This window comes from Mustelus asterias, chromosome 6 (genome assembly GCF_964213995.1).
Source record: "Mustelus asterias chromosome 6, sMusAst1.hap1.1, whole genome shotgun sequence".
Taxonomy (NCBI): Eukaryota; Metazoa; Chordata; class Chondrichthyes; order Carcharhiniformes; family Triakidae; genus Mustelus; species Mustelus asterias.
In genome coordinates this window covers 131,158,110-131,184,024 of record NC_135806.1, presented here as the reverse complement: position 1 = coordinate 131,184,024, position 25,915 = coordinate 131,158,110, and the positions used below count along the sequence as shown (strand labels likewise).

The following is a 25,915-nucleotide window of genomic DNA, read 5'->3' as shown; positions in this document are numbered from 1 at the left end:
CACCCAGGCCCTATTCCCATAACCCATGCATTTACCCTTGCTAGTCCCCCTAACACCAAGTGGCAACTTAGCATGACCAATCCACCTAACCCGCAGGTCTTTGGACCTGAGTCCCTGGCGCTGTGAGGCAGCACTCTGTATTTACTCTAATCTTGTTATGGTCAAATGTATGCCTTGAAGAAACTTTCTCCATTAAAGTACAACTAAGTTCCCACTAGGATTCTTTCTCATGTAATGGTGGGGCATTGGGGAGAGTTAAAGAACAAAGAGATCTAGGGATACAGGTTCATAGCTCCTTGAAAGTGGAGTCACAGGTATATAGAGTGGTGAAGAAGGCATTCGGCATGCTTGGTTTCATGGGTCAGAACATTGAATACAGGAGTTGGGACATCTTGTTGAAGTTGTACAAGACGTTGGTAAGGCCATACTTGGAATACTGTGTACAGTTCTGGTCACCCTATTATAGAAAGAATATTATTAAACTAGGAAGAATGCAGAAAAGATTTACTCGGATGCTACCAGGACTTGATGGTTTGAGTTACAAGGCTGGATAGACTGGGACTTTTTTCCCTGGAGGGTAGGAGGCTTAGGGGTGATCTTATAGAGGTCTATAAAATAATGAGGGGGATAGATCAGCTAGATAGTCAATATCATTTCCCAAAAGTAGGGGAGTCTAAAACAGAGGACATAGGTTTAAGTTGAGAGATACAAAAGGGTCCAGAGGGACAATTGTTTCACACAGAGGGTGGTGAGTGTCTGGAACAAGCTGCCAGTGGTGGTAGTCGAGGCGGGTACAATTTTGTCTTTTAAAAAGCGTTTAGACAGTTACATGGGTAAGATGGGTATAGAAGGATATGGGCCAAACACGGGCAATTGGGACTAGCTTATGGGTTTAAAAAAAGGGGCGGCATGGACAAGTTGGGCCAAAGGGCCTGTGTCCATGCTGTAAATCTCTATGACTCTATGACTTTATAACTACATGCCTTAAACAACTGTGAAGCAAACCTACGACCTCAGCACAAAATAAGATTGAAAAGAATGGAAAATGAATCTGGCAGGAATACTTGTGGAATCCATCTGGCCCACTAATAATCCCATGAAAGAATAAAAAATATATAATCCCCTTGAGTTCACTGAATCCAAACAAATGGTTCAGCCGTATAATAAACTTCAACTAATCCATTCCCTTGACCGTGTATAACTAAATCAAAGATTTTCTTCCTTTCAAATTAATATTTAAAACCTCCTGTACTGCTAATTGAGTAAAACTTTTCCCTGCATTCTCAGTGATAAGTCTTCATGAGAAACCTCAATAGTCTTGACAACCGCAAACTTGTCATCAGGAACCCAAACTTGAGCATGAATAAAATATTATCACTTTTCACTTAGCTAGGTTCAAGTAATCCTCTGTAGTTCAATGTTAATCACACTACTTGAATACAATCACTGCTGTATCCACCTCTGTGTTGTCTAGGGCGCCCATTTGCAGAATGTAGTCCTGAGATTTTCCTTACGGAATAGAACTGTTTAGCTAAGTTCTCAGTATGAAAGAAAGATATGTGTTTAAATAATGATTTTGATGACCTCAAGACATATCAAAGTGCTGTGCAGCCAAACAAATATTTTTGAAGATAAAGGCAAAATACTGTGGATGCTGGGATCTGAAACAAAAACAGAAAATACTGGTAAATGTCAGCAGACCTAACAGCATCTGTGGGGGGAGAGAGAATAGAGCCGTTTCAAGTCAGGATGACCCTTCGTCAGAGCTGTATTTTTGAAGGGTACTCACTGCTGTAATACAGAAAACTCTTCCTTTCTTTCTTCAACTCAACAGCCCCCAACTTCACTCCTCAGAGCCACCCCAGTCCAGAGAGAAGTCGGCAGTTGAGAACAGCAAAACCTGTGGAGCAGGTGGAATTCTTGCTGAAATCCTGAAACACGAAGGGGCTGCACTCCTGGCACACCTGCACAAACTCATATCCCTCATCTGCACAAAGGCTCTTTCCATAATTACAGTGTGGTGTTTTTGCCCACAGACATGTTCTTCACCTCACTTCCAGCAAATTACCACAGACGTGGAGAATTTACAGAACGGACAGCAAACTGGTCCACCTAAACCACTTCCATCTAAGATCACACACTTGGGTGTGCCCTCCAAAGCATGTGAGGAAATGGGCCTTTCACTAAGCACCAAGGTCCTGTGCCCACAGCAAAACGCTGCCTTCTCCTTCCCCACCCCTGTTGATTAAAGTCCATGTGAGATCCTGAAATATTTGGGACTTTTTCCACATCTTGAAGTCTCCTCTCCGCCAAGGGAGACATTGACAACAAAATTCATCATCGTCTCGACTATGCCAGCACAATCTTCGGCCAATTGTGGAAAACTAACAAGAATACTAATTGTTAAGATCTAACTATTATTGGAAACTAACCTTGTAGTTTACTGATGCTTGACTTTGTAGAAACCCTTTTTTGTAGAATAATATAGCAAGAAAACTTGAGTAGGGCACAGAATAAAAAAGATGCCAAGGTACAGGCTTTCAGGGAGTTTACGTCAAGTTATGAAGAACTTGTTCACAGCAAAAATAGACAAGACCTTGAAGACTGTTTATGGAAAAACTGCTTGTCTCTTTACCAGATAAGGAATCACAGCATGTAAAAACATTGAGATACTAGGACATCACAGACATAATTTATCTAAGTACATAATTATATAAATAGGGACAGCAACATAAACGATTCTTCGTTCGTCAAGAAAAGTGTCCTTACACATGGGACAAAAGATCGTGAGATCAAGCTCACTCCAAAGATTTGAGCACATAAGATTGGCTTATACTCCGAGGGCGGGCTCCCCATACCCCAGAGTAAATGTCGAGGGTGACCCTGCCTCCACTTATCTGCTTTAATTTTTTGGACCATTAATTATTATGAATGCCATTCATCTCCAAGAGGACATCCTGCCTCATCAAACTGCTGGCCAACCAAAGCCAGCAGTGCTGTCCTAGTAATTGTTGCTGTAGTTGCTGGCTGGATTGCAAGTGGTCCTGCGAGAATCCATGGATGTCCCGAAACCCATGTAAACCCAGATTTGCTGGAACCGGGCTTGCAAGCTGAGGTGTGGTAGGGGCTGGCGTATTGGACAGGACAATGGAAGTGGGAGGCAAAACCATGGAGAGGGTGGGGAGACTTCCAATCGGCACAGAGGGCTTAGGAAGGAAGCAACGATACCACTCTTTCCGTGCCCCCTCATCCCCCTTCACAGCAGCAGTTTTCAGGCTTAAACCTGCTGACTGCACGTTGGGTGCAGGCCACTCCCACCGCCTGTTAAATTGGAGCAGCAGGAGGAAGAAACTCTTAGTTGTGCAATAATTGCATTCTTCAGGGCATTAATTGGACCATCGACCATGGAATATTTTGCACCCACCTCCAGAGGGCAAAGGAAGCTCAGTTTAACATTTCATCCAGGAAGTTGGCAACTCTGACAGTGCCACACTCCCTCAGTACTGCAATAGAGTGCCAGCTTTGACTTGTGCACAGGTTCTTGAGTGGAACTTCACAACCTCCTGACCTAAGAGGTGAGCGTGCTACCAAGGGAACTGCAGCTAAAACTAATGTGTCATGACAATTAACATCAATCATTACTGATGATGGCTGACAGTGGAGGTATCGGGTGAGCCGATGCACAAAGTCCCATCAACACGACATGTACATTTGAAAAAGAAGACTTGCACCTCTGTAGTGTCGTTCATGCCCGTGGGATTTGCCAAAGTGCTTTACAGCCAATGAAGTCATTGTGAAGTGTAGTCACTCTTTTAATCTAGAAAACCCATTACCCACTTTGTGCATAGCAAGCACCACGAAGTGCATTGCAGTAATGATCAGGTAATCTGTTTATGTGATTTGATTTTGAGGCAATTATTGACCAAGACACCAGGGATAACTCCCCTTTTCTTCACCATGGAATATTTTGCATCCACCTCCAGAGGGCAAAGGAAGCTTCAGTTTAACATTTCATCCAGGAAGTTGGCAACCCTGACAGTGCCGCACTCCCTCAGTATTGCAATAGAGTGCCAACCTTGACTTGTGCGCAGGTTCTTGGGTGGAGCTTAGATTCACAACCTCCTGACCTAAGAGGTGAGCGTGCTGCCAAATGAACCGTAGCTAACAACTAAAATGTGGGTGTCTGGTTTTCCAATTTCCCCATTTTGAAGCAGTGTTATTTTTATGGCATTTCGAACTAGTGCCAATCTTGCTTGTTATGGGGCTGTCCCTGTGGTTCTATTCATTTCCCGAAGTTGACCATTTGGAGTAGTCTGAAGGTCCATCAAGAAGAGTCAAAACAGTAGCCCTGGTTAAGTACTGCTACAGTCAGTTTCCTCATTTCTTTATCCTTTCTTGGAAATCTGTGAACTGGCCCGAAATAGACTTTGGTATAAATCAGTACAGTACAAGGTCTCCGGCAAGAATAGCCCAGCCCAATCATCAAAGTAACTCCACTTTTAAACAGTGAGTAAAAAATGTTAGGCTCCCATCAGAACGTGAGTATATCACTAACAAAAAAAAGCTTTGATCAGAATAAGTATAGAGGAACAAATTATTTTATACTGAGAATCTTTTTTTTTAAACATAGTTCAGAGGGTGGAACCTTAACTAAATTCTGATCTCCTATCAGAGGCTTCTTAATGAATTTCTGATGAGTCTCTTGTGACTTCTTAAGAAAAAAAAATGTAATAACTATCAAGTGACTTTATTGCAATGTAATGGAAAGATTTGGTTCTATTTCTTACTCTTTCTTCTTTTCATTGCTGTTGGAAGTTGCATTATGCAGTTGATTTCAGCATTTTGCTTCAATTTTCATTTATATAGTTGACTTAACATAAGCATTTCACAGAGGGGAAATTGATCTTGAACAGGAAATGAAGAGTTAGAGTATTGTGTCCATTTCTGGTTGTCACACTTAAAGATGCGAGTGTCCTTGGCTGGGTGCAGAAAAGAATTACCAGCAAGGTTCCGGAGATGGGGGCGATTTTAGCTACAAGGTTAAGCTGTCAAGGCTGTGGTTGTCCTCCTCAAAGTAAGGGAGATTAAAGCAAGATAGTGTTGTACAACATTATGACACATTTGGCTAATACAGATGAGGAAAAACTGTTCCCTTTAGCTGATTGTACAAGGATAGGGGGCACGGATTTGAGGTTTTGGGCAGGGGTGGGGGGATGTGAAGAAGAACTTTTTGATGCCTTAAGTGTTGACTTGGAACTCGCTGCCCACCAGGGTGGTGGAAGCAAAGATGGTCAATGATTTCAAAGAGAAATTGGATAGGCACTCGAGAAATAAATTTGCAGAGTTACCGAGACAGAATGGGGAAACAGACCGACTGGTTTGCCCTATGGAGAGCCAGCATGGAGTCAGACGGCTGAATGGGTACCTTCTGTGCCTTTTTGATTCTGTGACTGCAAGAGGTGAGCAAAAGGATGATTTTCTAAAAAAGAATAGGCTTAAGCAAGCTTTGAGGTGAAGAGAGGTACAATTGTGGAGGGAGTTTCACAGATTAGGGGCTGTTGTATCTGGAGTGTGATTTGACCACAGTGAGAAGCACCTGTGTACCGCTTGGCCCACAAGGAGTGCTGGAAAAACATTTAATTGCTGGATCTGATAAATCCCACTTTCTGTGTGTGTTAGATTTTGGAAGGCATTAAAATTTGAGAAACACAACCTCAATAGCGCATTGAGACCACTGGCCCGCCCTTCCAAAGGATTCGAGCCCACTCTCTCTCTCTCCCTCTCCCCCTCTCCCCCTCTCTCTCCCCCCCCCCCCCCCCCCCCTTCTCCTCCTGACCTGCCTACAAAATGTTAAACCAGTAGCAGGCATGTTTGTAGCAGGTTAGAATCATGTTTTACGATCCCCCAACCCATCTCCCCTCACTGTAGATTTGGGGTGAGGGAGAGATTATTTAAAACTGGCTTACGTTTCGAAAAAGTAGCTGCAAAATACTGCCAGTGCACAGCAGTTTCAGTTCCATGATCCCCTTCTCAGAACCAGAAATAGGGTGTCCATCTGAAATACTCACCTGCCTTTCACATTTGCAGGTAATGTAAATTTCTGACTTTTTATTTCCAAGTCAAATGTTATCTCTCATTCATTGTAATGTCAAACGCAGAATGGTAAAGCAAAATACTGTGTGGCATCAGTGTTTCAGATTTGGCCACCAGACAAGCCACAATACCACAGCACTTGCATACTAGAATGTAAAAGTAGTGACGTGTTGCTGCTACTGTACAAAGCATTAGTAAGACATCACTTAGAATATTATGGACTGCTTGGACTCCTTACTTGAGGAGGGATGTAGTTGCATTGGATGCGGTTTAGAAGAGATTCACTAGATTGTTTCCAGAGATGAGGGGTTTGTCTTACAAAGAGAGATTGGGCAGGTTAGATGAATGAGAGAAGATCTAATTGAGAAGATGATGAGGAGGATTGACAAAGTAGACATGGAGAGGATGTTTCCTCTTGTAGGGCAATCTAGAACAAGAGGTCATAGTTTTAGGATGGGGGGTGGAAGATTTGAAACAGATGAGGAGAAACTACTTCTCTCAAAGGGGTGGGAGTCTGTGGAATTCACTACCCCAGAGTGCGGTGGAAGCTAGGACTTTGAGTAAATTTAAGAAAAAGGTGAATAATTTTTTTATTAGTAGGGGTTTGAAGGGTCATGGCGAACAGGCAGGAAAGTGGAGTTCAGGCCAAGATGAGATCAGCCATGATCATATTAAATGGCAGAGAAGGCTTGAGGGACAGAATTGCCTACTCCAGCTCCTAGTTCTTATTCTTATGAGGTGTGTCAAAATGCAAATGAATCATGCTGCCTCCCTTGTTTTCTTGCACTGTGTAGAGTGGAAATTCTACAGTTGTGTGAAATCAAGGTATGAAGTACTGTATATCTGAATTTCTCAGCTCTGCCCAGGCTATTGTGCAAATATTTTCTTTTCAGGCTTTTTACCCACCCTGTTAGAAATTCTGGTTTGGTAACCTTGCACATAAAATTTGCAATTACCTAAAGCTGTCATAATTTTGATTTCTCAATGTAATTGAGAAATGGTTACTGAACGCAGCCGTTGACCCCAAGACTGGTGTGCACAGAGAAGTCTTTAAACATTTTTGAAAAACCCTTGCACTGTATCAACATATTAAAAACAAGCACATTTCAAATGAAACATGATTGGCAAATTAGTACAGCATAAGAACAGATCTGACACAAACAGCAGATCTCTGACCTCATAGCCCTGTCACTGAAAGCTGAGGCTCAGCCTTGAATGTCGTGCTGTGGGGAGCTGATTATGCCAAGGGTTAACTCCTGAGGACCTACTAAATGGACATAATTGGTTCCTCCCTCAATACTCAGCTGTGCTAATAGGCACCTTGGTAATACAAGTGATAGCCATCAGGGAGCTCATTGCTGTCACCCCTCTGTGATAACAATCACTGGATAGCAATCCTCAATTCTACCCCCTGCCAGAGGGGGCTCCAACAAGCATTGATCTGGGCACCCACCCAGCCCAGCTGGCCAGGCTGCATGGCACAGAACAATACCCACCTCCCCACAAATGGACTTAGACCCCCCCACGACGTCAATCACAGACCCTGGACAGCTACCCTCTTCTTGTTCCTCCACTAAACTGTCCAGCGCCCTCTTTCTCCTCGGACTCCCTGGTGGATAGTGGTGACATTCTCCAATCTCCCTCTCAGCAGCATAAAAACTTTTAAAGATTAAAAACGTATTTACTCTACAGTACAGCAATGAAGCTGGTAGGTGGCTCTGTTCGGTAAGACATTTTCAATTAATTGCAATCTGGTCGCTCAAATGAATAATTAAAGTAAAGATTTATTTAATTGTCACAAGTAAGGCTTACAATAACAACGCAATGAAGTTACTGTGAAATTCCCCTAGTCGCCACAGTCCAGCACCTGTTTGGGTCAATGCACCTAACCAGCATGTCTTTCAGAACGTGGGAGGAAACCGGAGCACCCGGAGGAAACCCATGCGGACATGGGGGGGGGGGAACGTGCAAGCTCCACACAGACAGTGACCCAAGCAGGGAATCGAACCCGGGTCCCTGGCACTGTGAAACAGCAGTGCTAACCACTGTGCCACCATGCCACTAGACTCTGATTAAAACTAGACTCTGATTAAAAATGCTTAACTTTTGTGAAATACCTATTTCAATTTCAATAATAAATTTCACTTTTAATTCAATAAGGATCAGCTCTGACGAGAAAAAAATGTTTTTTTTAAAGTTTTGTTTGAAAGTTTTATTTCATAATGTTGATTGTGTTGATTCACGGTAGGTTTTATGTTCTGAAATATAAAAATGAGTTTGAGCCAAAAATTGTTCTGTGATCGTGGCCAGAGCAGCAATAACATCTTTCACAAAAACAGAAAATGCTGGAAAACCTCAGCAGGTCTGACAGCATCTGTGGAGAAAGAATAGAGCCAATGTTTCGAGTCAGGATGACCCTTCATCAGGGAAGAAGAATACTGCATCCGCGGTATATTGCCTTTATAATAACATCTTGCTATTATATAACCTTTGAATGTAATTAAATCCCAAGGCATTTTACAAAAGCATTCCAAAACAAAACATGATGCTGAGCCACATTGGGATATTAAGACAGAAAACTTAGTCAAAGGGAGGCTTTAAGGAGAGTCACAAAGGAGGAAAGTGAGTTAGAGATGTGGGGTGGTTTATGTGAGAATTAGAGCCGAGGCAGCTGAAAACACGCCCACCAATAGTGGAATGATTAAAATCTGGAAGGATGGAAAGGCCGAAATTAGAAGAATGCAGATATCGCTGAGAATTGTTGGGCTGGAAGAGATAACAGAAATAGGGAGAGATCAGAAAGGGACAGTTTTGACAAAGTTGAAAGGTTTGAATTTGAAGTATTGGGAGTCAGTGTAAGTTGGCAAGCAGAGCAGTGATGTGTGAACAACATTTGGTGCGAGTTAGGACATAGCAGTAGAGCTTTGGATGGCCTCTAGATTACAGAGTGTCGAATGTTGGAGGCTGGCTGGGAATGTATTGAAATGCTCAAGTCTGGACAATGGGTGTGGGATTCAGCAGCAGATTAACTGAGGCGGGGCAGAATCGGGCAGTGTTACAAAGATGGAAATAGGTGGTCTTAGTGATGGCCATGGATATGTGATTGAAAACATATCTCGGGATCAAATCTGACACTGAGGTTGCAAAGAGGTTCAATCTTGAGACAGTTGCCAAGGAGAGGCATGGAATTGTTGGTGAAGGAACAGTGGCAGTGTGGTTAGCACTGCTGCTTCACAGCGCCAGGGACCCGGGTTCGATTCCCGGCTTGGGCCACTGTCTGTGTGGAGTTTGCACGTTCTCCCCGTGTCTGCTCGGGTTTCCTCCGGTTGCTCCAGTTTCTTCCCACATTCTGAAAGACATGCTGGTTAGGTGCATTGACCCAGACTGTGGCGACCAGGGGAATTTCACAATAATTTTATTGCAGTGTTAATGTAAGCTTTACTTGTGACTAATAAATGAGCTTTGGAGTTTGTGGTGGGGACCAAAGACAAAGGCTTCCCAACAGAAGGAAATTTCTGTTCATCCAGTATAGGATGGCTGACGAGCAGTCAGATGATCTGGAGGGATTGAGAGAGGTGGTGGAAAGGTACATCAGCATACATGTGGAAAATCGACATTGTATTTTCAGATGTCATAAGGGTCAGCACATAGATGAGAAACAGGAGGGGCCCAAGGATAGATCCGTGAGGATGCTAGAGGTAATTGTGCAGTGATGGGAAGAGAAATCCACGATAGTGATCTCTGGCTACGATTAGATAGATAAGAATGGGACCATTCAAGTGCAGTACTATCCAGCTGGATTACAGTGGCCAAGTGTTGGAGGAGAAAGTTGTGATCAACTCTGTCAAATACTGCAGGACGATTGAGAAGGGCGAGGCCAATAGTTTGCCTTTGTCACAGTCACACCGGATGTCATTGATGACTTTGATAAAAGCTGTTTAATCTTTTTTGAATAGTTTTATTGAATAGTTGCACAGACTTGAAGGGCTGTATGGCCTATCTCCTACTCCTAAGCCCTGTGTTCCTAACTATCTTGCTGTGGAAGGGGCGGAAACCTGATTGGAGGATTCAAACATGGAATTCCAGGAAAGCTGGATATGAATTTGGGAGGCAACAACAGATTTGAGGACTTTAGAAAGGAGAGGGAGGCTGGAGATGGGGCTGACAGTTTGCAAGGATGCGGAGATTGAGCATTGATTTTTGCAGGAGAGTAGCAAGTCTATCTCTCAGCAGGTCTTGGCACTAGTTTTTGTTTCCACTCATGGTTATGCAAAATCTTGAGTCAGATCTTTTATAAGGAGCTGATGGTTTTATGCAGCTTTTTATTCCCTCTCCCCATTGATGTAATTTGCCCATATTGAAAAAAAGCTGATTTTTCTTTTAATGAAGAGGCTGTTAAAATGGGCTCAAAAAGCTGATGTCACATTTGCAAACCTGGGTATAAACATGTTCTTGGACATCTAAAAATCTACTTGGGTATAGTCTACCCCATATAAGTTAACAATTATAGAATTTGTTCATTTCAATATATTTGTTTCAATATATTGTTTCAATATAGCATAGGATGGGAACAAAAATTGTCAGGCAAAGGCACTAATGATAAGTGGAACCTTTTCAAGGAACAAATACTGCGTGTCCTTGATAGGTATGTCCCTGCCAGGCAGAGAGGAAATGGCCGAGTGAGGAAACCATGGTTCACAAAAGAGGTGGAATGTCTCGTCAAGAGGAAGAAGGAAGCGTATGTTAGGTTGAGAAAACAAGGTTCAGTTGGCTCGATGGAGGGTTACAAGTTAGCAAGAAATGAGCTGAAAAAGGGGCTTAGGAGAGCTAGGTGGGGGCATGAGAAGTCCTTGGCGGGTCGGATCAAGGAAAACCCCAAGGCTTTTTACTCTTATGTGAGGAATAAAAGAATGACCAGAGTGAGGCTGGGGCCGGTCAAGGAAGGCAGTGGGAATTTGTGCATGGAGTCAGAAGAGATAGGTGAGGTGATGAATGAATACTTTTCTTCGGTGTTCACCAAGGAGAGGGGCCATGTTTTTGAGGAAGAGATGGTGTCACAGGCTGATAGGCTGGAGGAAGTAGATGTTCGGAGGGAAGATGTACTAGCAATTTTGAATAAACTGAAAGCTGATAAGTCCCCTGGGCCTGATGAAATATATCCTAGGATTCTTTGGGAGGCAAGGGATGAGATAGCAGAGCCTTTGGCATTGATCTTTGCGTCCTCACTGTCCACAGGGGTGGTGCCAGAGGACTGGAGAGTGGCGAATGTGGTTCCTCTGTTTAAGAAAGGGAATAGAAATGACCCTGGTAATTATAGGCCGGTTAGTCTTACTTCGGTGGTCGGTAAGTTGATGGAAAAGGTCCTTAGGGATAGGATTTACGACCATTTAGAAAGGTTCCGGGTTAGTCAGCACGGATTTGTGAAGGGCAAGTCTTGCCTCTCAAATTTGATAGAATTTTTTGAGGAGGTAACTAAGTGTGTAGATGAAGGTAGTGCAGTTGATGTCATATACATGGATTTTAGTAAGGCGTTTGATAAAGTCCCCCACGGTCGGCTTATGAAGAAAGTAAGGATGTGTGGGATAGAGGGAAGTTTGGCCGATTGGATAGGTAACTGGCTATCTAACAGAAGACAGAGGGTAGTGGTGGATGGAAAATTTTCGGACTGGAAACCGGTTACCAGCGGAGTGCCACAGGGATCAGTGCTTGGTCCTCTGCTATTTGTAATTTTTATAAATGACTTGGAGGAGAGGGCTGAAGGGTGGATCAGTAAATTTGCTGATGACACCAAGATTGGTGGAGTAGTGGATGAGGTGGAGGGCTGTTGTAGGCTGCAAAGAGATATAGATAGGATGCAGAGCTGGGCTGAAAAATGGCAAATGGAGTTTAACCCTGACAAATGCGAGGTGATTCATTTTGATAGGACAAATTTAAATGTGGATTACAGGGTCAAAGGTGGGGTTCTGAAGAATGTGGAGGAACAGAGAGATCTTGGGGTTCATATCCATAGATCTCTGAAGGTTGCCACTCAAGTGGATAGAGCCGTGAAGAAGGCCTACAGTGTGTTGGCGTTCATTAACAGGGGGTTTGAGTTTAAGAGCCGTGGGGTTATGCTGCAACTGTACAGGACCTTGGTGAGACCACATTTGGAATATTGTGTGCAGTTCTGGTCACCTCACTACAAGAAGGATGTGGAGACACTGGAAAGAGTGCAAAGGAGATTTACCAGGATGCTGCCTGGTTTGGAGGGTAGGTCTTATGAGGAAAGGTTGAGGGAACTTGGGCTTTTCTCTTTGGAGCGGAGGAGGTTGAGAGGAGACTTGATAGAGGTTTATAAGATGATGAGGGGGATAGATAGAGTGAACGTTCAAAGACTATTTCCTCGGGTGAATGGAGCGGTAACTAGGGAGCATAACTATAGGGTTCATGGTGGGAGATATAGGAAGGATGTCCGAGGTAGGTTCTTTACGCAGAGAGTGGTTGGGGTGTGGAATGGACTGCCTGCAGGGATAGTGGAGTCAGAAACTTTAGGAACATTTAAGAAGCTATTGGATAGGCACATGGAGTACTTCGGGATGATAGGGAGGAAATAGCTTGATCTGGGTTTCAGACAAAGCTCGGCACAACATCGTGGGCCGAAGGGCTTGTTCTGTGCTGTACTGTTCTATGTTCTAATATGACGAAAGCTTTTTATTAGAGTTTGTTGGGATTTTGGGACTAACTTGTACTACAGTTCTGATGATAGAAAACCAGAGGTAATGAAAAGTTTAAATTTTGCATGGCAATGTAGAAAGGGTAATTGGATAGCTCTTTCAAAGCTCCAACTTGTGATGGGCTGAATATCCTCCTTCTGTATAGTATAATTCCATATGAATTAGGTTGAGAAATCTTGAAATAAATTGAGAGAACAGAATGCTTCCACTTTAAGAGCAATGAAGTCATATTGAAACAGTAAGAAGTCTCACAACACCAGGTTAAAGTCCAACAGGTTTATTTGCTATCACGAGCTTTTGGAGTGCTGCTCCTTCATCAGGTGAGTCCAACACCGGCATCTCCACATCATATTGAAATGACACATCCTGTAAAGCTTTTTAATAAAGCTGTATCTGCCTGCTATCCTTCATCCGTGAAAAGCATTTTTTGACACTGTTTTAATGTCTTGATAGCATACTTTCCATAGTGGGAATTGTCTCTTTTCTGATCCTCCTTCAATACCTGCTTTGTGCATAAGATTTCCAACCCTTTCTTGTACAGAGAATCCATCGATTTAATAAGAGACTTTGCAATTCCCTGCGTAGCAGGGGCTTTCAAGCATTTTGTCTTTGTGGACCACATTGGTGCATATCGTGGAACCTTGTTAGCTACATATGCAGTATAAATCAGTGTTCCCAAATGACATGCTAGTGTTCTGACTTAGCGTTGTAAGCTCATTGATGACAAATAGCTTTTTCCAAGAATTCAGATTCAAGACATGAGCCGAAAACTGGAAAATATGCAGAAGTATAAAGTTAGCCGACTCTCGAGCATTAGCAGCTGGTTAGCTGAGGTTCAGAAACCTCAAGGGGCACAGCCGGAGGTTTCAACACTCCTTGTTCTATGCTATCTCTTATTCTGTATATTGTAATTTTTCTTTGAAAGCACATATCATTAATATCCTTGTTATCTGTTTACCCTTCAGCCCGGAAGAGATATCAACAACCATCTGCCAAATGTTGGAGATAATGGACATGCTGTGAATAAGTTTCAGCCTGTTGTCCCTTGGCCTCAGGTTGAAGGAGTAGAAGTGGACCTAGAATCTATCCGACTGAAAAATAAAAATGCAGCACAACAGAGTGTTGCTGGCAATAACCAACAAAATGCAATACAGAAACAGTATGTTACTTTCAAACCTCAGAAACATGTTTACTCTGATCCAGTGTTGAGGAATGGTTTTCTGGGGAACTTTGAGTCCAAAGATCCAGAACCTCATGGTGTTGTCAATGGGCCTGGCGAAGGAGCAAAACCTTTTATATTGGGTCCTGAATATAAAGAATCTGTGCAAGCAAGTATCAAGGAGTTTGGTTTCAACATGGTGGCCAGTGATATGATCTCGCTGGATCGAACAATCAATGATCTGAGACATGAAGAGTAAGTGTATGGATATGTGAATATGTTACTCTTTTTATGCTGAGAGTTGTGAGGTTTTTCCCCCCACATTCATCTTCCTGTTGCATTTTCTCCACTTTATTTTCTGTGCTGGGTACTCTGTAGAGTCTTGCTCTAATGTCAAATCTGGTGAGCATCCCTGCCTTTGCTTGGTTCCCACTCTCTAACTTTCCAGTGGCTGCTGGTTAAAGATTGGAAGTGGGGATCTGGGAACCTTTCTAGCCACCTCGGGGCATCAAAAGCAACTGCATTGCTTCTGGTCACTGTCCAGCTAAGATCAGCTAATTCAGGATATATGAGGAATTGTGTGCTTTTGTACATAGAACATAGGAATGGGAGTAGACCATTCAGCCTATGAATCTGCTCCGCCATTCAATACAATCATGGCTGACCATCCACTTTAATCGCTTTTCCCCCGCACTATCATTCATATCCCTTTTATATCATTGGTATTTAGAAATCTGTCAATCTCTACTTTAAACATACTCAATGACTGAGCTTCCACAGCCCACTAGAGTAGAGAATTCCAAAGAATCAAATCCTCTGAGCAAAAGAAAGTGTTAAGTCTTTCTGCGCTGCCAGCAAGTCAATTTTGTGTGACGTGCGCCTCGTTGCAGATGTCTTTGGCTGTAGCCTGCTGTGATACTTTGAAAAGGATTAGCGTCTATAAGTGTATTGCTGTGTTCGTGTACTGTAACTCTATTGTTACTGCGGACAGTGCAGGTCTTGTTTTTTTTGTACATATAAATGCTAAAGATTTCTACAGATCAGTAGTCTTCAGTTATAAATTTAAAAGAAAATTGCAGTTTTGGGATGGAATCTAGTAATTGCTTCATGTATGAAACACTCAATATTCTTCAGATTCTGAATCCAATGGCTGAGTGTTAATATCTTCAAAAGAGGAGATATTTCCTGAGGGAAAAAAAGTGGGGCTAAGAGAGACATTTTCTGAGGGGGGGGGGTGAAAAGTGGGGATAATTTTAGCAAGTTTAGTTCCAGCTCTACTGAACCCTTCCCAGGGTACCTCATTGTTCTAATCCAACAAGCTATCCTTCAGGTCTTGGAGGGTAGGGGAGGGGGGGAGGAACTGTTGATCATCTGTACTCAGCAAGCTTTTCCCTGAACTAATGGAAGAGCCTGAAATTTGGTATCAGCCCTTGTCAATAATCAACTTGTTTAACATTCTGTTTTGAGAGGAGAAAAATTACGCAGAGTTGCAAGGAGCCAATTGCAAATTGCCACGGCTTTAGGTCTAAAAGCCACAGCAAGAGATTCCAACAGTAGGCCACCAAAGAACCGAGAGCTTTGAAGATGCACCAAAGAACTGAAAGCTTTGAAGAGGTAATATGGGCTGGTTAGAAATAGGAAAGGAACGGTCACGTTGTTAGGAGTTTTCTATAGGCCCCCAAATAGTAATAGAGATGTGGAGGAAGAAATTGCAAAGCAGATTATGGAGGTCACAGGGTAGTTGTCATGGATGACTTTAACTTTCCAAATATTGATTGGAACCTTTATAGGTCAAATAATTCGGATGGGGCAGTTGTTGTACAGTGTGTGCAGGAGGGTTTCCTAACGGAATATGTGGATAGGCCGACAAGAGGTGGGGCCACATTGGACTTGGTACTGGGTAATGAACCGGGCCAACTGTTAGATTTGTTTGTGGGAGAGCACTTTGGAAAAAGTGACCACAATTTGGTGTCTTTCATTATTGCAATGGAGAGGGATAGGGCCATACGGCAGGGCAAGGTTTATAATTGGGGGAGGGGTAATTATGATGCGATTAGGCAAGAATTAGGGAGCATAAGATGGGAACAGAAACTGTCAGGGAAAGGCACAAATGAAAAGTGGAGCTTGTTCAAGGAACAAATACTGCGTGTCCTTGATAGGTATGTCCCTGTCAGGCAGGGAGGAAATGGCCGAGTGAGGGAACCATGGTTCACAAAAGAGGTCGAATGTCTTGTCAAGAGGAAAAAGGAAGTGTATGTAAGGATGAGAAAACAAGGTTCAGTTGGGTCGCTTGAGGGTTACAAGGTAGCAAGGAATGAGCTAAAAAAAAGACTTAGGAGAGCTAGGAGGGGGCATGAGAAGTCCTTGGCGGGTCGGATCAAGGAAAACCCCAAGGCTTTTTACTCTTATGTGAGGAATAAAAGAATGACCAGGGTGAGGTTAGGGCCAGTCAAGGATAGTAGTGGGAACTTGTGCATGGAGTCAGAAGAGATAGGAGAGGCGATGAATGAATACTTTTCTTCAGTGTTCACCAAGGAGAGGGGCCATGTTTTTGAGGATGAGAGTGTGATACAGATGGATAGGCTGGAGGAGGTAGATGTTCTGAGGAAAGATGTATTCGCAATTTTGAAAAACCTGAAGGTGGATAAGTCCCCTGGGCCAGATGGGATATAGCCTAGGATTCTTTGGGAGGCAAGGGATGAGATTGCAGAGCCTTTGGCTTTGATCTTTGGGTCCTCACTGTCCACTGGGATAGTGCCAGAGGACTGGAGAGTGGCGAATGTTGTTCCTCTGTTCAAGAAAGGAAATAGGAATGACCCTGGTAATTATAGGCCGGTTAGTCTTACTTCGGTGGTCGGTAAGTTAATGGAAAAGGTCCTGAGGGTTAGGATTTATGACCATTTGGAAAGATGCAGCTTAATCCGGGATAGTCAACACGGATTCGTGAAGGGTAAGTTTTGCCTCACCAATTTGATTAAATTCTTTGAGGAGGTAACTAAGTGTGTAGATGAAGGTAGAGCAGTTGATGTCGTATACATGGATTTTAGTAAGGCGTTTGATAAGGTTCCCCATGGTCGGCTCATGAAGAAAGTAAGGAGGTGTAGGGTAGAGGGAAATTTGGCCAATTGGATAAGTAACTGGCTATCTCATAGAAGACAGAGGGTGGTGGTGGATGGAAAATTTTCAGACTGGAGACCAGTTACCAGCGGTGTACCACAGGGATCAGTGCTGGGTCCTCTGCTATTTGTGATTTTTATCAATGACTTGGAGGAGGGGGCTGAAGGGTGGGTCAGTAAATTTGCTGATGACGCCAAGATTGGTGGAGTAGTGGATGAGGTGGAGGGCTGTTGTAGGCTGCAAAGAGACATTGATAGGATGCAGAGCTGGGCCGAAAAATGGCAGATGGAGTTTAACCCTGATAAGTGCGAGGTGATTCATTTTGGTAGGACAAATTTAAATGCAAATTACAGGGTCGGCGGCAGGGTTCTGAGGAATGTGGAGGAACAGAGAGATCTTGGGGTTCATATCCACTGATCTCTGAACATTGCCACTCAAGTGGATAGAGCCGTGAAGAAGGCCTATATTGTGTTAGCGTTTATTAACAGGGGGTTTGAGTTTAAGAGCTGTGGGGTTATGCTGCAACCATACAGGACCTTGGTGAGACCACATTTGGAATATTGTGTGCAGTTCTGGTCACCTCACTATAAGAAGGATGTGGAAGCATTGGAGAGAGTGCAGATGAGATTTACCAGGATGCTGCCTAGTTAGCTTTGGAGAGGATGTATTAGCTTTGGAGGGAGTACAGAGAAGGTTCACCAGGTTGATTCCGGAGATGAGGGGGTTAGCTTATGAGGAGAGATTGAGTAGACTGGGCCTGTACTCATTGGAGTTTAGAAGGTTGAGGGGAGATCTTATAGAGACGTACAAGATAATGAAGGGGCTAGGCACGGTAGAAGCAGCGAGGTTTTTTCCACTTACAATGGAAACAAGAACTAGGGGGCATAGCCTCAAAATACGGGGGAGTCAATTTAGAACAGAGTTGAGGAGTAACTTCTTCTCTCAGAGGGTAGTGAATCTTTGGAATTCTCTGCCCAATGAAGCAATAGAGGCTACCTCGTTAAATGTGTTTAAGTCACAGAGATTTTTAACCATTAAGGGAATTAAGGGTTATGGGGAGCGGGCGGGTAAGTAGAACTGAACCCACTATCAGATCAGCCATGATCTTATTGAATGGCGGAGCAGGTTTGAGGGGCTAGCTGGCCTACTCTTGCTCCTATTTCTTATGTTTGGAGGGTAGGTCCGATGAGGAAAGGTTGAGGGAGCTAGGGCTTTTCTCTTTAGAGCGGAGGAGGATGAGAGGCGACTTAATGGAGGTTTATAAGATGATGAGGGGGATAGATAGAGTGGACATTCAGAGACTATTTCCTTGGGTGGATGTAGCTGTTACTAGGGGGCATAACTATAAGGTTCATGGTGGGAGATATAGGAGGGATGTCCGAGGTAGGTTCTTTACTCAGAGAGTGGTTGGGGTGTGGAATGGACTGCCTGCTGTGATAGTGGAGTCGGACACTTTAGGAACTTTCATGTGGTTATTGGATAGGCACATGGAGCATACCAGAATGATAGGGAATGAGTAGCTTGATCTTGGTTTCGGACAAAGCTCGGCAAAACATCGAGGGCCGAAGGGCCTGTACTGTGCTGTACTGTTCTATGTTGTTCTATGTCTATGCAGCCAAAATTGGCAATGAGGTGACGTACAAATAGTTGATGCATTAGAATGCTTCCTCAAAATTATTACTCATAAACCTTTATAGTGGGTGTTATAAAATTTCACTTAAATAATTTGTGTGTTATTGGAATGAAAATCCTAGACCAGTGGTGGGTAACCTGGGGGCCTCATGTGGCAGATCTCGGTTCTGAGTGCTACCCACAAGACATTTCATTGAGCATTGCCCATGGCACATTCCACTGATTTCCATCACACACTCTTTTTCCTGCCGGTATGACTGAAATGATAACGTGTGTAAAGCAAGGGCAACTGAAGTGAAGTGTGTGCTGATTACACACGACATTGACTGTGAAAGTTGTGCACTTTCTCTGTATCCAAAGTAAATATTTATTTTGTAGTTGATAGTTCTGTTAATATATAAATGATTAAGCATTTTCTATAACTTGTTATGAAATATTTGGCATGTATTAAATGCATTTCATCTTATTCATGAGGTCACGGTTAGTGAACAAATCTGATTTCAATCTTGCAATCCACTGAGATGAAGTAGGGCCACTCACTAGCCGAGATTGCCCATCATTGTCCGAGGCAGACTTAAAGGACACAAAACAAATGATAGAATCATACTGCAAAGAAGGAGGTAATTCAGCTCATCCTGTCCCTACCAGCTCTTTGTCCCACTTCCCATCTTTCTGTGTAGCTCTGCAAATTTCTCCTCCTCAAATATGTATCCAAATCCCTTTCAAAAGTTACTATTCTAAAGTTCAACTTTATTTATTCGTGTCACAAGTAGGCTTACATTAACACTGCAATGAAGTTACTGTGAAAATCTCCGAGTCACCACATTCCGGCGCCTGTTCGGGTACACTGAGGGAGAATTTAGCATGACCAATGCACCTAACCAGCAAGTCTTTCGGACTCTGGGAGGAAACCAGAGCATCCGGAGGAAACCTATGCACACGTGGGGAGAACGTACAGACAGTGACCCAAGCCAGGAATCGAACCCAGGTCCCTGGCACTGTGAGGCAACAGTGTTAACCACTGTGCCACCGTGCCATATTCTCCACTTGTTCAGGCAGAGCATTCCAGATCAGAGCAACTCACGTTGTTAAAACAAAATTCTCCTCATTTTGCCCCCGTCTATTTTGCCAATTAATTTAAATATGTATCTGATGTAAGTTTTTGGGAGTATTTAACCTCCAAATCTACTTATTCAATTTGTTCTTCTGGGACTTGAACCATTGGAACGTTTAGCAACAAAAGTAACACTGAATAAATAGGGAGAAACTTGATTGGCTTAATGCAGTTCTTGCATCCTGATTCAGCCTAGGGTGCTATGCAGCATGTGATCTTTTCTCTTTCTCTGTCTCTTGAGTTCTGTGCACTTCTGCTTCCAGCTGGAAAGCAGTCTTCAGTTGGCTCTTCAAATTCAGTGTGTCTGATAGCTCAAAGCTGGTGCTTCTCAACTCTTTCCAATCCACAATCCTCATGCAGCATTAGTCCTATTTGTGGACTCTGGTTGGCACAGTCAGTGCATGACCAAACTCTGATTTAGGTGGTGCATGGTCACCTATTGTGTTAATTATTCATGGACCATCTCTCGCATAATCACATTTCCTGTTGTCTTTTAAATATTGTGACTTCCCACTGGCATATCAGGCCACAGTAGCACAGTAGTTAGCACTGCTGCCTCACAGCGCCAGGTTCCTGGGTTCAATTCTGGCATTGGGTGACTGTTTGTTTGTGTGGAGTTTGACGTTCTCCCTGTGTCTGTGTGGGTTTTCTCTGGGTGCTCTGGTTTCTTCCTACACTCCAAAGCTGTGTGTAGGTTGATCGGCCATGCTAAGCTGCTCCTTAGCACCAAGGGGATTGGCACGGTAAATACATGGAGTTATTGGATAGGGCCTGGGTGGGATTGTTGTTGGTGCAGGCTCAATGGGCTGAATGGCCTCATTCTGCACTAAGGTAGATTTGGGGCCCAATTTTAACAAAATGTCGCGCCCGTTTTTGGGCGCGAAATCATGGTAAAGTTGGGCGTCGGCCTATCTGCACCGGATTCCAAGCAGATCGCGGCTTAACCGACACCTGATTCGGGCGCGGGTCCAGCCCATGCCCGAATCGGGCGGCCCAATGATTTAAATGCATTAGCATGCATTTAAATCGACTTAATGAACTGCACGCCCAACCCTACAGTCAAATCCCACTTTACCGTCTTCTGGCCCGTTCCGAATCCGCGCTTTTAGCGACCTGCAGAATAAAAGTCCGAAGCGGATTTCTATTCTGCAGGGGAACCTCCAAAGCCCCCTCTGCCCTTGTGAAGTCACCATCCTCCTTGACCATCCTTCACGGCCTCTCTCTCTCTCTCTCTCTCCTCTCCCCCCCCCCCCCCCCCCCACCCCGGGATCAGACCCCCCTGGGAGGCAGGCCCCCCTCGGCAGAGCACACCCCCAACCTACCTTGATCGCTGGTGTCCCTCAACCATCCTTCCGTTAGCAAGATAAACTGTATGTTCCTCAACTAGATCCACTTTGGTCAACACAAAGATGGTCCTTCTGCCTTGTGGGTCCATCTGGCTCACCAAGTCAGTTACAATACTGCGTTCAGCATCTACTGAACCATCTTGGATACAAAGAATAATGAATGGTACTGGTCGATCCTCCTGGTGTTACAGAACATTACAGCGCAGTACAGGCCCTTCGGCCCTCGACGTTGCGCCGACCAGTGAAACCAATCTAAAGCCCCTCTAATCTACACTATTCCAATATCATCCATATGTTTATCCAATAGCCATTTGAATGCTCTTAATGTTGACGAGTCCATTACTGCTGCAGGCAGGGCATTCCACGCCCTTACTACTCTCTGAGTAAAGAACCTACCTCTAACATCTGTCCTATATCTCTCTCCCCTCAATTTAAAGCTATGTCCCCTCATGTTAGCCATCATCATCCGAGGAAAAAGGCTCTCACTATCCACCCTACCTAATCCTCTGATCATCTTGTATGCCTCTATTAAGTCACATCTTAACCTTCTCTCTAATGAAAACAACCTCAAGTCCCTCGGCCTTTCCTCATACGATCTTCCCATCATACCAGGCAACATCCTGGTAAATCTCCTCTGCACCCTTTCCAACACTTCCACATCTTTCCTATAATGCGGCGACCAGAACTGTATGCAATACTCCAAGTGCGGCCGCACCAGAGTTTTGTACAGTTGCAGCAAACCTCATGGCTCCGAAACTCAATCCCTCTACCAATCAAGGTTAACACACCGTATGCCTTCTTAACAACCCTATCAACCTGGGTGCCAACTTTCAGGGATCTATGCACATTGACACCCAGATCCCTCTGTTCATTCACACTACCAAGTATCTTTCCATTAGCCCAGTACTCAGTATTCCTGTTACTCCTTCCAAAGTGAATCACCTCACACTTTTCCGCATTAAACTCCATTTGCCACCTCTCAGCCCAGCTCTGCAGCTTATCTATGTCCCTCTGTAACCTGCCACTTCCCTCCGCACTGTCTACAACTCCACTGACTTTAGTGTCATCCGCAAATTTACTAATCCATCCTTCTACGCCCTCATCCAGGTCATTAATAAAAATGACAAACAGCAGTGGCCCCAAAACAGATCCTTGCGGTACACCACTAGTGACTGAACTCCAGGATGAATATTTCCCATCAACTACCACCCTCTGTTTTCTTCCAGCTAGCCAATTCCTGATCCAAATCACTAAATCACCCTCAATCCCATGTGTCCGTATTTTCTGCAAAAGCTTACCATGGGGAACCTTATCAAACGCTTTGCTGAAATCCATATACACTACATCAACCGCTTTACCCTCATCCAGCTCTTTGGTCACCTTCTCAAAGAACTCAATAAGGTTTGTGAGGCACGACCTACCCTTCACAAAACCGTGCTGACTATCCCTAATCAAATTATTCCTACTTAGATGATTATAAATCCTATCTCTTATAATCCTTTCCAAAACTTTGCCCACAACAGAAGTAAGGCTCACCGGTCTATAATTACCAGCGTTGTCCCTACTCCCCTTCTTGAACAAGGGGATAACATTTGCTATCCTCCAGTCTTCTGGCACTGTCCCTGTAGACAATGACGACACAAAGATCAAAGCCAAAGGCTCTGCAATCTCCTCTCCAGCCTCCCAGAGAATCCTAGGATAAATCCCATCCAGCCCAGGGGACTTACCTAATTTTACCCTTTCCAGAATTGCTAACACTTCCTTATGAACCTCAATCCCGTCCAGTCCAACAGCCTGCATCTCAGTACTCCCCTCGACAACACTGTCCCTCTCCTGTGTGAATACCAACGAAAAATATTCATTTAGTGCCTCTCCTATCTCTTCAGACTCCACGCACAACTTCCCATACTGTCCTTGACTGGCCCTAATCTTACCCTAGTCATTCTTTTACTCCTGACATACCTATAGAAAGCTTTAGGGTTTTCCTTGATCCTACCTGCCAAAGACTTCTCATGTCCCCTCCTGGCTCTTCTTAACTCTTTCTTTAGGTCCTTCCTAATCCTCCTTATCAGTACTGTAACATTAGGAATGGCTGCCGACACCAAGGATATAATTTTTAGCATAAGCAAGGCTTACATGCAGAACCCTAATGCCATTTATCCTTTGTATCCAAGATGGTTCAGTAGATGCTGAACGTAGTATTGTAACTGAGTTGGTGAGCCAGATGGACCCGTCACACCCCCCCGCCCGCCCCCCCCCCCCGAGGGTGATCTGGTTCCCGCCCCCTCCTCCTCCCACCCCCCTCCCTCCCAGAAAGTGATCTGGGTCCCGCCCCCTCTCCTCCCTCCCGCGCCCCCCCCCCCCCCGGATTTTTTTCAAACTGCACATGCGAAGTTCAGAGCTCCGATCGGTCCGGCAGCGCTAAACCCTGCCCGCAGCGCAAATCGGACCGGAGCCGGCAAAACGGGGATGGACGCGCTGCAAAGAGGATTCCAGGCACGGACCGATTTGACACCCAGATTCAGCACTTGGACTCAAAATGGTAAAATCAGGCCCTTGGTGTCTACCTTTAGTTTCAGTATTTGCTTATTCAAGATAAGAGAGTGTGGCATCTAACACTACTGATTTAACATTTGGACTTCAAATGTTTAATTGATGTTGAGGTGTCTTGTAGAACTCTTATCTGCATGTGCTTTGTAAAAGTTAATTTTAAAAATAGTAAGAGTACAGAGTAATACGTAGCCTTGCAGAAATTATGAAGTTAGAGGTTACATAAAGTCTACATAAAAATACATGTTCATAAAGGATAAAAGTCACAAGAACTGTATAGCTGCAAAAATAATTACAAATTTAACTCCCAAGTTGCAAAGTCAAAGATGACTATGTTTGCAATATGACAAATTCGAAAGACGAGGCTAGTCCTGACGAGAACCTTGCAGTTATTTCACTCCACACAATAGCCATTTGAATCTCAGTGAAGACAAACTAATAAGTTTCAATTGCTAGGAAGTGCAATGACTCCACATTCTAATCTCATCACCCTTGACTGACTTCACAATGCTGGCTTGGGGCCGTGTGGTGTCTCACTTTCAAGTGTAGATTTGACTTTTAACAAGGGCTTAGTCATGTGAAGTGCTACTGTCCTGTATCGATTACAATTCAACAGAATATCATGTTGGGTTAATTGATTCAAATATATTTCAATTACTTGGCCATTACCCATAACTAAACTGCAAACTGATGATTAAACCTACACATTTTTACACTGGTAACTGATGATCCTGCCAGTGGAATGAGTTTTCCTTTATCTACTCTGTCAAAATACCCTGTTATTAATGGCTCAATTCAAAGCACAAGTCATGAGGTTCTGGGTTCACGCCCACTGCAGGGCTTGAACACATAAATTAAAGTTGACACATCAGTGCCGTAGTGAGGGAGTGTGACAACGTCAGAGATGCTGAGTTTTCAGATGAGAAATTAAGCCCAGTCTACCTGCAAGGGTGAATGTAAAAGATCCCAGTGCATTGTTTCGAAGAAGGCCAGGGGAATTATATCTGGTGTCCTGGCCAATGTCTTATAGAACCAAAGAACATTACAGCACAGAAACAAGCCTTTTGGCCCTTCTTGGCTGTGCCGAACCATTTTTCTGCCTAGTCCCACTGACCTGCACCTGGACCATATCCCTCCACACCCCTCTCATCCATGTACCTGTCCAAGTTTTTCTTAAATGTTAAAAGTGAGCCCGCATTCACCACTTCATCTGGCAGCTCATTCCACATTCCCACCACTCTATGTGAAGAAGCCCCCCCTAATATTCCCTTTAAACTTTTCACCCTTAACCTATGTCCTTAGTTTTTTTCTCCCCTAGCCTCAGTGGAAAAAGCCTGCTTGCATTCACTCCATCTATACCCATCATAATTTTATACACCTCTATCAGATCTCCCCTCATTCTTCTACGCTCCAGGGAATAAAGTCCTAACCTATTCAACCTTTCTCTGTAACTCAGTTTCTCAAGTCCCGGCAACATCCTTGTAAACCTTCTCTGCACTCTTTCAACCTTATTAATATACTTCCTGTAATTAGGTGACCAAAACTGCACACAATACTCTAAATTCGGCCTCACCAATGTCTTATACAACCTCATGATGTGGAGATACTGGCGTTGGACTGGGGTAAACACGGTAAGAAGTCTAACAACACCAGGTTAAAGTCCAACAGGTTTATTTGGTAACAAAAACCACTAGCTTTCGGAACAGGCTGTCCCTTCATCAGGTGGGTGGGAGTGCTCCCACCCACCCACCTGACGAAGGGACAGCCTGTTCCAAAAGCTAGTGGCTTTTGCTACCAAATAAACCTGTTGGACTTTAACCTGGTGTTGTCAGACTTCTTAATGTGTTATACAACCTCACCATAACATTCCAACTCTTCTACTCAATACTTTGATTTATAAAGGCCAATGTACCAAAAGCACTCTTTACGACCCTATATACCTGTGACGCCACTTTTAGGGAATTATGTATCTGTATTCCCAGATCCCTCTGTTCTACTGCACTCTTCAGTGTCCTACCATTTACCTTGTATGTTCTACCTTGGTTTGTCCTTCCAAAGTGCAATACCTCACACTTGTCTGCATTAAACTCCATCTGCCATTTTTCAGCCCATTTTTTTAGCTGGTCCAAATCCCTCTACAAGCTTTGAAAACCTTCCTCACTGTCCACTACACCTCCAATCTTTGTATCAT

General features: G+C 43.8%; 1 protein-coding gene across 2 annotated transcripts in view; it reads left to right on the top strand.

Moving 5' to 3' along the window:
* Positions 1-25,915, top strand: part of galnt7 (UDP-N-acetyl-alpha-D-galactosamine: polypeptide N-acetylgalactosaminyltransferase 7) — a 150,282-nt gene that overhangs the window by 35,175 nt on the left and 89,192 nt on the right. For both annotated transcript variants that reach the window (XM_078215119.1, XM_078215120.1), the window contains exon 2: positions 13,772-14,220. In XM_078215119.1, the coding sequence (XP_078071245.1) occupies positions 13,772-14,220 (449 nt within the window). The remainder of the gene's footprint in view (positions 1-13,771; positions 14,221-25,915) is intronic.